This window comes from Kryptolebias marmoratus, linkage group LG14 (assembly GCF_001649575.2).
Source record: "Kryptolebias marmoratus isolate JLee-2015 linkage group LG14, ASM164957v2, whole genome shotgun sequence".
Classification (NCBI taxonomy): domain Eukaryota; kingdom Metazoa; phylum Chordata; class Actinopteri; order Cyprinodontiformes; family Rivulidae; genus Kryptolebias; species Kryptolebias marmoratus.
In genome coordinates this window covers 3,851,924-3,863,437 of record NC_051443.1, presented here as the reverse complement: position 1 = coordinate 3,863,437, position 11,514 = coordinate 3,851,924, and the positions used below count along the sequence as shown (strand labels likewise).

The 11,514-nt window shown below is 36.8% G+C and overlaps 1 protein-coding gene across 3 annotated transcripts in view; it reads right to left on the bottom strand.

Annotated features, from left to right (window-relative positions):
- The window catches only part of LOC108248168 (membrane-associated phosphatidylinositol transfer protein 2), a 140,378-nt gene that overhangs the window by 5,929 nt on the left and 122,935 nt on the right, over nucleotides 1-11,514 (bottom strand). For all 3 annotated transcript variants that reach the window (XM_017436750.3, XM_037979581.1, XM_037979582.1), the window contains 2 exons: nucleotides 7,963-8,146; nucleotides 2,390-2,518 (listed from right to left, as the gene is read on the bottom strand). In XM_017436750.3, the coding sequence (XP_017292239.1) occupies nucleotides 2,390-2,518; nucleotides 7,963-8,146 (313 nt within the window). The remainder of the gene's footprint in view (nucleotides 1-2,389; nucleotides 2,519-7,962; nucleotides 8,147-11,514) is intronic.

The following is an 11,514-nucleotide window of genomic DNA, read 5'->3' as shown; positions in this document are numbered from 1 at the left end:
TTATACATTTATCCCATTTGTTCTGTATTGCTTATACCATTGCTGATTTGACTACCGTTGTGATTGTAAATAAAAAGCTCTGGATTTGCGTTTCTGTTAAATTCATGGTTGCTATTATTTAAATTACAATAACCGAGTATTTGTGACATTGTATAATAAAGTACATGCACTATTGGGCTCATCTTACCCACTAAAAAAATTTATGTCGTTAGTCCTCAGCATTGTTTATATAGCCCTGCGCCTTTAAGAATACTGTAGCAAGATGGCGCCGCTTCCGCTGCATCTCGGCCCGAGCCTTTAAAGCGGCGTGTCATGTCTATCCATATAAGTCATTGGGGCCAGCTGATCAAATCTATGTATTCTGTTCTCCATTAACCAGCCTGTGACCCTGTGACATCAGATAACGGATGTAAATTCATTTTCTCAAAGAAACAAATTTGTATTTGCAAACAGTCATAGTATTTTGTATTTATAAAGAATAAACCACATCTGTGAATTTGAACTTTGTGTTTGTAAGTTGATGAAGTTGTAACTTTAAAATTGTATTCTTTTAGAGAAGATATTGTCGGTTCTGCTGCATTATCAGACTCCAGATGGTGTCAGTGCATGGTGGCTGGATGGAGCAACAGGTGTTCCTTATCTAGCCTCATCAGCAGAGGGGTATAAGAGAAGCCTGCTGCCAGTTGCTCTTTGCCTGATTGTTAACTGACGAGGTAAACTCTAGCCCTTTGACGTTTGACTTGTTTCTTGTTTCCTAGTAGAATTGTTGGCTTACCTTGCAGTTTCCTCTTCAGGTTTTTTTTTCTTTGCTCTGGGTCCCGTTCCAGCTGTACTTCCTGGTTTCTGAATCACCTGCAAGAGTTCAAGATAACCGTTCTGGTTTCAGTTCCTGGCTGACGGCTTCTGGCTTCTCTTCCTCGTGTTGCTCCTTGACCGTATCCTGCACGTCATCCACCGTGCTCCTGCCACATTCAGTGTAAGACGCTCTAGCTCAGTTCCAGACTCGCCTCTTATTGTATCAAGTTTGTTTTTCCTCCCATCTGGTGGATCCAACAACACAGATCTGAACCAGACTCTTTGGCTGAACTCGCCTCCCGGACTCCACTCATTCCCTCCTGGTGGAACGTCTTCAGTTTTTTCCATAAGCAAACTTTCCATATTCGCATTTCATTGATTTCCATCATTCCTCTAATCATCTGCATTTCTTCACATTCCCATGACATATAGGCTATACAACACAAGTTTTCTGCATGATTTATCTTATTTAAAAGATTACAAATTTGAGGTATGCACAACTATTGACCAATTAAAATATATATATATATATATCCACTAGAATGGTGACTTCAGTTCATGTTCAAAGCTTGGAATATTGTTTTATAACCTAACCCTGCTTTAACCTTATTAACAACTTTATCCCTGACCTGTCAGTGTGTTCCTTGGTCTTCATAATCCTGTTTGATCATTAATGTTCTGTAACAAATCTGTCTTCACAGAACAGCTGGATTTATATTGAGACTAAATTACACACAGGTGGACTAGTTACTAGAGGCATAACATATTCCTGAGTCATGGTTTAATACGGTTAAGTACAACAGGAAAAAGAAGCTAATGCTGAATGTTAGTTTTATTTGTTTTTATGGACAACTCTTTCAGAAGCAGAGACAGAAAAAATCTAAGCAACTGGAAAAAAAATCTTAAGTGGCAGGTCATTACAACAAGGTAATAATAAAAAGTTATGTTGTATTGTACTTTTATTTTTCACCTGATTCACAACAATAAATGTGATGCCATGTGTGTTGTAGCTTTTGGTGTGGTGTTGTGACCTTTTGGATTAAATGCTTTTGCATTTTGTTGACCCCTCTGGGACACTGTAGTATAGTAACAAAATGTGGAAAAGTTCAAGAAGTATGAAGACTTTTTCAAAGCACTGTAACATCAGTGGATTCTGTCTACTTTTAAACGTTCTTCTGTTGTTTATCTGTGCTTCATGACACTCCATGGCATATCAAATAATTACTCTGTAACCATTTTTTTGTGTGAAATTTAATTCTCAAGAATGAAATGTCCTCCAACTGAGTTATTAGAAAGCTACATGAAGAGGAGTTTCAACTTTTGCAGCTTAATAATACAATTTGTCATTAGCTTTACTCTTAAAAAATACTTTTAAAATGCAGCTTTTTCAGCATCAAATTAATATATTTTTATGTGAATGATTTCTAAATGTTGATCAAATTTGCCAAACCACTAATTTTTTTTACAAGATGTTTTATTTATAAATATATATCTACAATAAACTTCACAAAACTCTGATTTTCTCGAACAGTCAATTGTAGGAAATCTGCACAGATGAATTGAGGTGCCTCTGCTTTCAAGATTTCTTCCATACCTGACACTGGTGCTGCATCTTCTTTGTGAGCCGTCCCACGATGTAGATCTGCGAGGGAGGCAGGCCAATAGACGTGTATATAGAGATGTCCTTATTGGAGCCGTAGGCTGCAAATATCCTCATATGAGCCTAAAAGAACAAATACATTTATAAAGACTGAAACAAGATGGCCGCATGAGTGTTTCATGTGAAAGTTTTTCTAAGCTAAAGCCTCGATATAAATCTTTAAATTTCTAGTTCAAGGAAATTCTTGGTTAAGTTACCTTAGTCTTACATTTGGTTGCAAAACTTTTCTAGTTTTTCCATCAGCATGGCTGACAATTTTAGACATCAGAAACAAAAGGATCCTGACACTAACAGCTGCAACATCTCTATAATGAATGAGCTGAAGTTGCTTAATGCAAAAATAGATCAATTGCAAAGTTCAATAGAATCATGAATGAGCAGTAAATTTGACAGTTTACGGGAGATGTTGGAAAAGCTCATTTCGGAAACTCAAGATGCTCTGAAGGAGTTGGAAAAAACTGCAAAAGAGTTGCAGTATAATTTGGATTTGGAAGTCGACATTATGATCTCTAGGATGGAAGAAATTAAGAAGAAAATTGTTGGAAAAGTCACCCAGAGGAAGCTGTTTGAAGAAGACGTTTCTTTTGTGATCAGGGGGTTGCCACATGACGAACAGGAGAGTTTCAGTAAAAGACTTGTTTCTGAGCGGCTTGGGATGTGTTCCTGTCCCAGAACCTGTTGCAGTGGAGCGGAGCTGAGCGGTTGGATTTAGGCCGGGAATGGTTAAAGTGGAATTACAATCAGTCCAGGCTAAAGTGGCTGTCCTTCGGAGAAAGGCGTAATTAAAGGACTCAAATCAATCCCAGAGGGTTTATATTTCTTCTGAAAAATCACATGTGGAATGACTGTTGAATTATAATTTCAGGACTCTCCTCAGAGAAAGCCCAGTGGGGAAAGACTCTTACCTCGCAGGGAACAGGCAGCTGGTGAGGCGCTCCCCCCCCAAGTTAATGCATCACAGAAAGGTGAGACCTGAAGGTGTTCTGCCCAGTCTATAAACTCTGATTTTTTGTTGGTTCATTGGAATGTGAATGGATACACATTGTCAAACTGTTTGTTGAGAAAGTTTTTGTTACTCTCCCTGGAGTCTGATTTTATTTGTTTAAATGACACAGACTTATCTGGTGACCTAATTAAATTTGAAAGTTATTCTTTGTTTGAGCATAATCGTTTGGTGCATAGAAAAGTGGTCAAAGCTTCGGGGGGTGTTGGTATTTGTATTAAAAATTCTATTTTTGATTAATTTACTGTTAAGCTTGTGGATAAATTTTATGACGGTATTCTCTGATTATCTTGTGAGCACCATTTGTCACGTTATTAATTTATGGTTATTTTTGTTACCTGTCCCCACAAACTTCAGTATGGGGTCGAAAGGTGGATTTATTTTTAAATCACTTGTTGGCTTTAATTTATTTCGTTAAGGTTGACCCTTTTTATATTTGTAGGGATTTCAACAGTTGTATTTCAGATATAAAAGACTTTATTGATTCAGTTCACCCTCAAAAATTACTTTTGATGTGAGTTCAAATAAACATGGTGAAGCATTTATTGATTTTCTAAAAGAAGCTAAATGCTGTGTCCTAAATGGAAGATTAAATCTGTAATTTGATACTTTTACTTCTTTTTCTGTAAGGGGTAAAGCAGTGGTGGATTATATTGTACCTTCATATAATAATGTTAAATCTTGTATTGAGTTGAAGGTTTACATCCTTTTTGAGTTAAAAGAAATGATGGATTTTGAATTTAAGGCCATGATTGACGGTGGTAACAGACTCCCTGTTCACTCAATATTAAGTTTAAGACCCCAAATAGGAGAATCTTGTCATTTTCAGAAAACTAGAAACACATGCTTTCAGCAAGGAGTAAAAAGACTAATTAGAAATGTTCAAGTTGATTTTTTGTCATCTAAAATGTGTCAAAATTCCCTTCTGGAAATTAGAGATGTTGGAGAAAGAAGAATATATGTAACACAACATTGACCGTTGTTATAGTTAGTTGTGTCATGTAGTGTATAAGGAAATGAATGCACATGGCATGGTTAAAAAACGTATTGTGAGAAAATCTTATAGAGTTAAACAACCTTATTGAAATGATGAGTTGAGTCAATTATAGTCTGATTTATATTTAGCCGAGAGACAGTTTTTAAAGTGTAGAGATATCAGTAAAAGACAGAGTTCAAGAAAGTAATTTAAATATTACCAACATTGATTTGATAGAAAACTGAAATATTTTAAGAGTCGATTCCAATGAGGACAGGCTCTAATGCTAGAATTGGTACAGTTTAATAATCCACAGCAGTTTTGGATGGAAATGTATAAACTTGGGCCTCACAAAAATAAAATGATTCCAAGGCAGATTATCAGGGAAAACGGGGAGTCTTGTTTTGAGACTGACCTGGGGTCTCATTTATAAAAGATTGTGTAGGATTCATACTAAAAGTGTGTGTACGGCCAAAAGGCAAAAATGGCATACGCAAAAAAAAATCAGATTTATAAAACCATGCGCACGCACACCAGCAAGCAACTTCCCTTTCTAAATCACACCTGTACCTAAAAGTTTGTGCACAAGGTCCCACCTCAGGTTCTGCCCTCCACACGCCCACATTCAACCATAAATGGTCGATGCAAAGCACCTCATGAATGTGAAGGTGTGTTTAAATGAGCCAGTTGGTCAATGCTGTTTCATGGTTACCAATGGCAACAGAAAAATATTATTTTGGGAGCGACAGTAGTGGCGTTACTAATAAAAGGAAGCATTGTGAGTGGCAACACGTCGTTCCCTCTGTTAATTCAATGAGTGGGACAGAGAGGAACATGGCCGAGGTGAAGGAAACAGTGGTCAGATTTGAGGGTGGAGGCAAAAACGCGACTAACTGGCCACCGCCAGAGCATGTCAGCTACAGGTAGGAGTAAAGGTGTACCTGAACTGACACCTTTTGAAAGAAGGATGGCCGGTGTCGTGCTGAAAAGTGATGGTCTGCCAAAAACTGGTCGGGCAGGCCCCCGCGAGGGAGCACGCACAGGTGTGAGAGGTATTAAAGTGAGCCTCCTCTGCGCTCTGAGGGTTTGGAAAGGGGTTAGGAGCCACTGCCCCTCGTGTGTGAATCTGTGGTACACATCACCCTGGTGATTATCCAGGGAGAGGAATGTGATGGGGAAAAAACCTATGGCTCACCAGCAGAAGCATAAATCATACTGCTGTTTTTAAAGCTTAGGATAAAGTTGATCTAAGATTAAAGTTTGATTCTGGAGTGAAATTAAGTATCTGAGAGGAATCACGATGCAGTGTGGCTTCAATTCCTCACTTCACCATCTGTGTCGCCAGTTTCCCATCTCCAAAACAAGCATATATGGAACGCATGGCTCAGAGTTGGTGTGAGAGACCGCACATTTTCACAAAGTTTGTGTTTTATAGATCACAAACTTTGCCTGGAAAGTGACGTACGCAAGTTTCAGGCCCTGTTTTGTACTTACGCCAGTTTAATAAATTAGACCCCAGGTACTGAAGAAGTGGTTAGCGGATTATAGTTGTTTATATGCTTGTAGTATTTCTTCTTTGTTTAATGATCAATCTGTGAATGAGATTTGTAAAATTAAGTATAAACTTGAAGTGGGGATCAGTAACACAGTTATGTTAAATGTGGAGATTACTCAGTAGGAGGTGCAGATAGTGCTTGATGAAACGAAGACTAATAAAGCAGTGGGAATAGATGAACTTCCAAATGAGGTTGTGAAAAATCCAAATCTGGCAAACTTTTTTATTTCAAAAATGCTTCCTTAAATCCTTAATCTAGTGTGGAAAAAAAATCAATAATCAAACTAATTTCTAAATCTACAAAAGTTAATCCACGTGTTCCACTTAACTACAGAGGTATCAGTTTGAGTACAGTGTACAAAATCTACTTGGGAATACTGAATTACAGCTTTGTTAATTTTTTAGAAACTTACGATGTATTGGTGGATGAGCAGAATGGTTTTAAAAAGAGTCGAGCTTGTATTGATCATATTTGTTCTCATCAGTAGTGAGAGCATGGTTATATGAAGAAGAAAGTACCTTTGTTTGTTTTGTTGATTTTCTGAAAGCTTTTGATTTTATTAATATAGATCTTCTACAATATAAATTATTAAAAATTTATATTACTGGAAATTTTTATAATGCAATTAAATTGCTTTATAACGATTCGCCCTCAAGTTTACAGGTAAATAATTGTCTGACTGGTTTTCTATTCCTTTTGGAGTAAAACAGGGCGATGTACTCTTACCAACATTATTTGCTCTGTATATCAATGATTTGGCTGCAGAAATTAGGCAAGCTAATTTAGGTATTTGTGTTGATGGTTAGAATCTAAATATTTTGTTATATGCTGATCATCTGGTTTTGATTGCGGAAACAGAAGTTAAGTTACAGAAAATATTAGATATTTTGAGTTTATGATGTAGCAAATGGAGACTGATAGGTAATCGTGATAAAACTCATTTTCTGCATTTTAGAGGAAAACAGTTACAACAATCGGATTATTCTTTTAAATTTGGAGCAATGCCCATTACATTTTTATACATATGTAAATATATTGTTTTTTTACTTTAATGAAAATATGTATTTTACTGAGGTAATAAAAGTTTTTTCAGACTCAGCAGAAAGAGCTTTGGGGTCTGAATGTCACAAATTGAAATTATGTCCTGATTTTAGTTTCTTAATTTTTTTCAAAATTGATTGATTCTGTGGTATGCCCTGTTCTCTTGTATGCTGCTGGGGTGTGGGGTTTTCAAGAGGCACCCAGTAGTAATGCTGTACTTTATCAAGCAATGAGATGTTTTCTGGGGGTGCATAGGTTTGCAGCAAAGCGTGCCGTAGAGGGAGGTATGGGTTGGGAGCCTTGTTTGATAAAACAAAGATGTGAAATGTTGAGGTTGTGGAATCCTCTTGTTCATATGCCAGAACAAAGATTGACCAAGAAGATTTTTAATTAGGATCAAGCTCATAGTTATCCTTGGTCTACAGAGGTTGCAATTTTTTTTTATTTATTTTTTTTTTGTGATTTAAATAATATTTATAGGAATAATTTATTTTGTGATTGTATTAAAGTTAAACAATGTATGTTCAAGATGTATAAAGATCAGTGGTGGCAGGACATTTGCAGGAAACCCAAACTTAGAACTTACATTCAGATGAAAGACGTGTTTCAAACTGATGAACGAACAAAGACAGAATTTTGTATCCTCAAAAGTACATTCTTTTTGTAACGGAACTTAATTGTAAATGTTTTATAATGTTTGTGAAGCTTGTTACGGTGGCCTTCTTGACATTTCTTGTAGATGTATGTATAGTGTCTTGTAAGTCTATGAAGGCCGGGCACCGTATTATGGTGCATGACACTTGAAATGCCTTGCTGCTGAAATGTGCTATACAAATAAAATTTGATTGATTGATTGATTGATTGATTGATTGATTGATTGATTGATTGATTGATTGATTGATTGAATAAATAAAAAAAATACAGCTGTTACCTCACTGATGAGGGCTTTTAGGAAATTGGCCTTGTGTCTGAGCGGGTCGTGAACCAGTCCGTCACAAAAGGACACGATGCCATGAGGAAAATTATGCTGGGAGAGCCAGGCCACCACACGCTGCTTCTGCATGTCAGGACGACCAGTGACATACACAATCAGGTAGCCCAAGTCCTGCCAGAACCTGAATTAAAGAGCAAAATGTTTGTTTGTGAGGACAATCTGCAAATTCAACAATTATTCTGTAGATGTTACTATATATGCACATACTGCAATGTACTGCAGGCCTTTAAGGTTACTGTAATTAAACCTTTACTTAAGAAACCTGATCTTGATTCAGGAGCTCTGGCCAATGATAGATCAATTTGCATTCTCCAATCCTTCTAAAAAGTTCTGGAGAAAACTGTTGTAAATCAATTGTGTGAACATCTGGACAGAAAAAAACTTTTCTAAGAGTTTCAGTCAAGATTCATCATAGCACAGAAACAGCATTGGTGAAAGTTACTAATGATATTGTCCTGTCCTCAGAGAGTGGACTTGTGTCCATACTTGTCCTGTTAGAGCTCAGTGCTGCATTTGATACAATTGATCACACTATTTTTAAACATGATATTATAATTATAACAGTCTGTATGATATGAATAAGTGCTTTGTAAATAGATTGTTGCCTTAACAAGACACTTTGTGATCCTGCAGCCCTTCAGTAGCAGCCAACAGTGCAGTTTGCAGCTAGTGAAAATGAAAATCTAGAACCAAACAGCAGCCACAAAACCATAATTTCAAAGTGGGCAGGTAGGAATGATCAGAGAGTAAATATTGTGATAAAATATGTTTTACTATATAAGGTCTAGTTCTGGTTTGCATAAAAGTTGTCCAGAGATAACTGAATGATTTGGCAAAATAAATAAATCTGATTTGACTCAATCAGAAGTCTTTCTAACAAAGGCTGCTTTGGGCTAAAAGGTTATAACAGATTTTATGTGCCATTAGAAGCAGAGCCAGGAGGAAGTAGTGTGTTCAGAGGAGTTGCAGCTATCCCTGTGGAAAGCACAGGTCTGTTGTACTACAGTATGAGAATAATCACAGTACAAGCTCAGTTGAACTATAAACAGTTGAGATTCCAAAAAAGTACTAGAAAAGTTCAACATTGACATCAGCACGTGTGATGCAACTAAGTAGTGGGTTTCAACTCAGCTCTCTGAGTTGTCTTACTGTCAGATTCATACAAGTTGTTACATCCTGTCCTGGCAAACACAACAGGCAGTTTTGTGTCAAGTGCCTCCCTCTTCTTGATTTAAGTTGTCACAAAAAATATTGGTGGTAAATAGTGAAGATGCGCACTTACTCATCTCCATATTTGTGAAAAAATGTGAAGTAACATTATTTGTGTCTGATTGGTACTAGTGAGATTTTAGAAAAAAGATACACCATAGTGTAGATCAGTGGGTTTCACTTGGTCTGGCTTCAGGACCCACCATCACTCCTAGAGTGGCTGTGGTGAAGGCCCTTCTGAAGAAGAATAATCTAGATCCTAGTGTTTTTAATAATTATATGTATTCAACTTACCATTCTTAAGCAAAAATTTAGAAAAGCTTGTTTTTATTCAATTAATACAATCAATACTTTTTTCAATGATGCTGGTATTTTGGAAAAGTATCAATTTAGTTCCAGGGCGAACCACAGTACAGAAACAGGCCTACTAAAAATTGTAAATGATTTAAGGTGTAATTTGGATTCACACAAGCTTTCAGTCCTTGTGCTATTGGATCTGAGTGCACTTTTGATACAGTAGATCATCAATTTTTTTTAAATATAGTACAACACCTGGTTGGACTTTCTGGTACTGTTCTTCAGTGGTTCAGATCCTATCTCGCAGATAGAATCTTTATGGTAAGTATGTTCTTTGCAGATTTATGACGCTAATTATGGCGTCCCCCAAGGCTCCGTTTTAGGCCCCATACTTTTTAATTTGTATATGTTGCCACTTGGTGGAGTCATCAGGAGCCATGGAATAAGTTTCCACAGTTGTGCTGATGACACAAAGCTACAGTACACATCTCATTGTCTTGTGATAACCTCCTGCCAATCGTTAAACTTTCTAATTGCATTTCAGACATAAAGAGCTGGATGGCACAGAACTTTCTACAGCTCAACCAATACAAAATGGAAGTTTTAATCATTGGACCAGAGGATCAGAAAGAAAATATAATTCTGAAATGACAAACTTTGTCTTTTAATCCTTCTAGACAAATTAGAAGCCTGGGGATTCTTTTTGACTCTGAGCTCACTTTTATTCCACATATTAGGCATATAGTTGACACAGGATTTTACCATCTAAAAAATATAGCCAGAGTTCGGCCTCTTCTTTCTCTTGCCAATACTGAGACTTTGATGCACGCTTTCATTTCTACTGTAATGCCCTGCTTTCTGGACTAGAAAAATCTGTCCAGCCTTCAGCTGTTACAAAACTCTATTGCTTGTACGCTAACTAAGAACAGAAGGCAGGCTCATATTACACCTGTTTTAAAATCATTGCATTGGCTTCCTGTACATCTCAGGATTGATTTTACGATTCTTTCAGTGGTTTTTAAATGTCTCAATGGTCTTGCGCCATCTTATCTGGCAGAGTTACTATTACCTTATGAACCCTTGTGGACCCTAAGGTCCTCTGGCTCTAGACTAATAAGAGTTAGAACATACACATTCGGGGAGGCTTCCTTCCAGAATCATGGCCTTCGTCTGTGGAATGGTCTTCCAGAGAATTTGAGGGCCGCAAAAAATGTTGTTTTTAAGAGCAGGCTCAAGACCTGTCTTTTTAACTGTATTTCCTGAATTCAGTTATTTTTTGCTTAGTCTATAAATTTTCATACAGTTGTGTGTTTTCCATGTGGGGAGGGAAGGGTATTATTTGTAGTTTGTTTTTATTCTGTGGGTTTGTTTATTATTTTGTATAGCACTTTGAGCTGCTTTAGTATGAAGAGTGCTTTAGAAATAAAATTGATTGATTGATTAAAGACAATCCGTGACCCAAATCAACAAGCATGTTCAAGTACTCAAATTTATTGAATAAAAATATTTGTAGTTTGAACCTGAGATAGTAGAATCAAATATCATAGTATGCCAACACAACAAAAATGATAAATCAAAACAATTAGTAAGTGGTAATGTCAGATAGGGAAGTATAATATATTATAAAAATATAATAATATATATTGTAATATCCACTTTCATGCTCAGTTAGCTGCATTTTTATTAAAACCATAAATCTTCACTTTAGTAACTTCAGCCTTTTTGAACAGAGTCAACAGTGCTTTCATGCACAAACATGAAATAAGAAAGTTCAACTACTGAGTGGTGCATAGACTTACATAATAAGTGTGTGTGTGTGTGTGTATGTATGTAAAAAAATAAAATTCCCTTCTCACCCTCCGCGGGTGGTCTTTGTTTCATCCTCTGAGCTCGGGTCCTCTACCAGAGGCCTGGGAGCTTGAGGGTTCTGCGCAGTATCTTGGCTGTGCCTAGAACTGCACATTTCTGGACTGAGATGTCTGA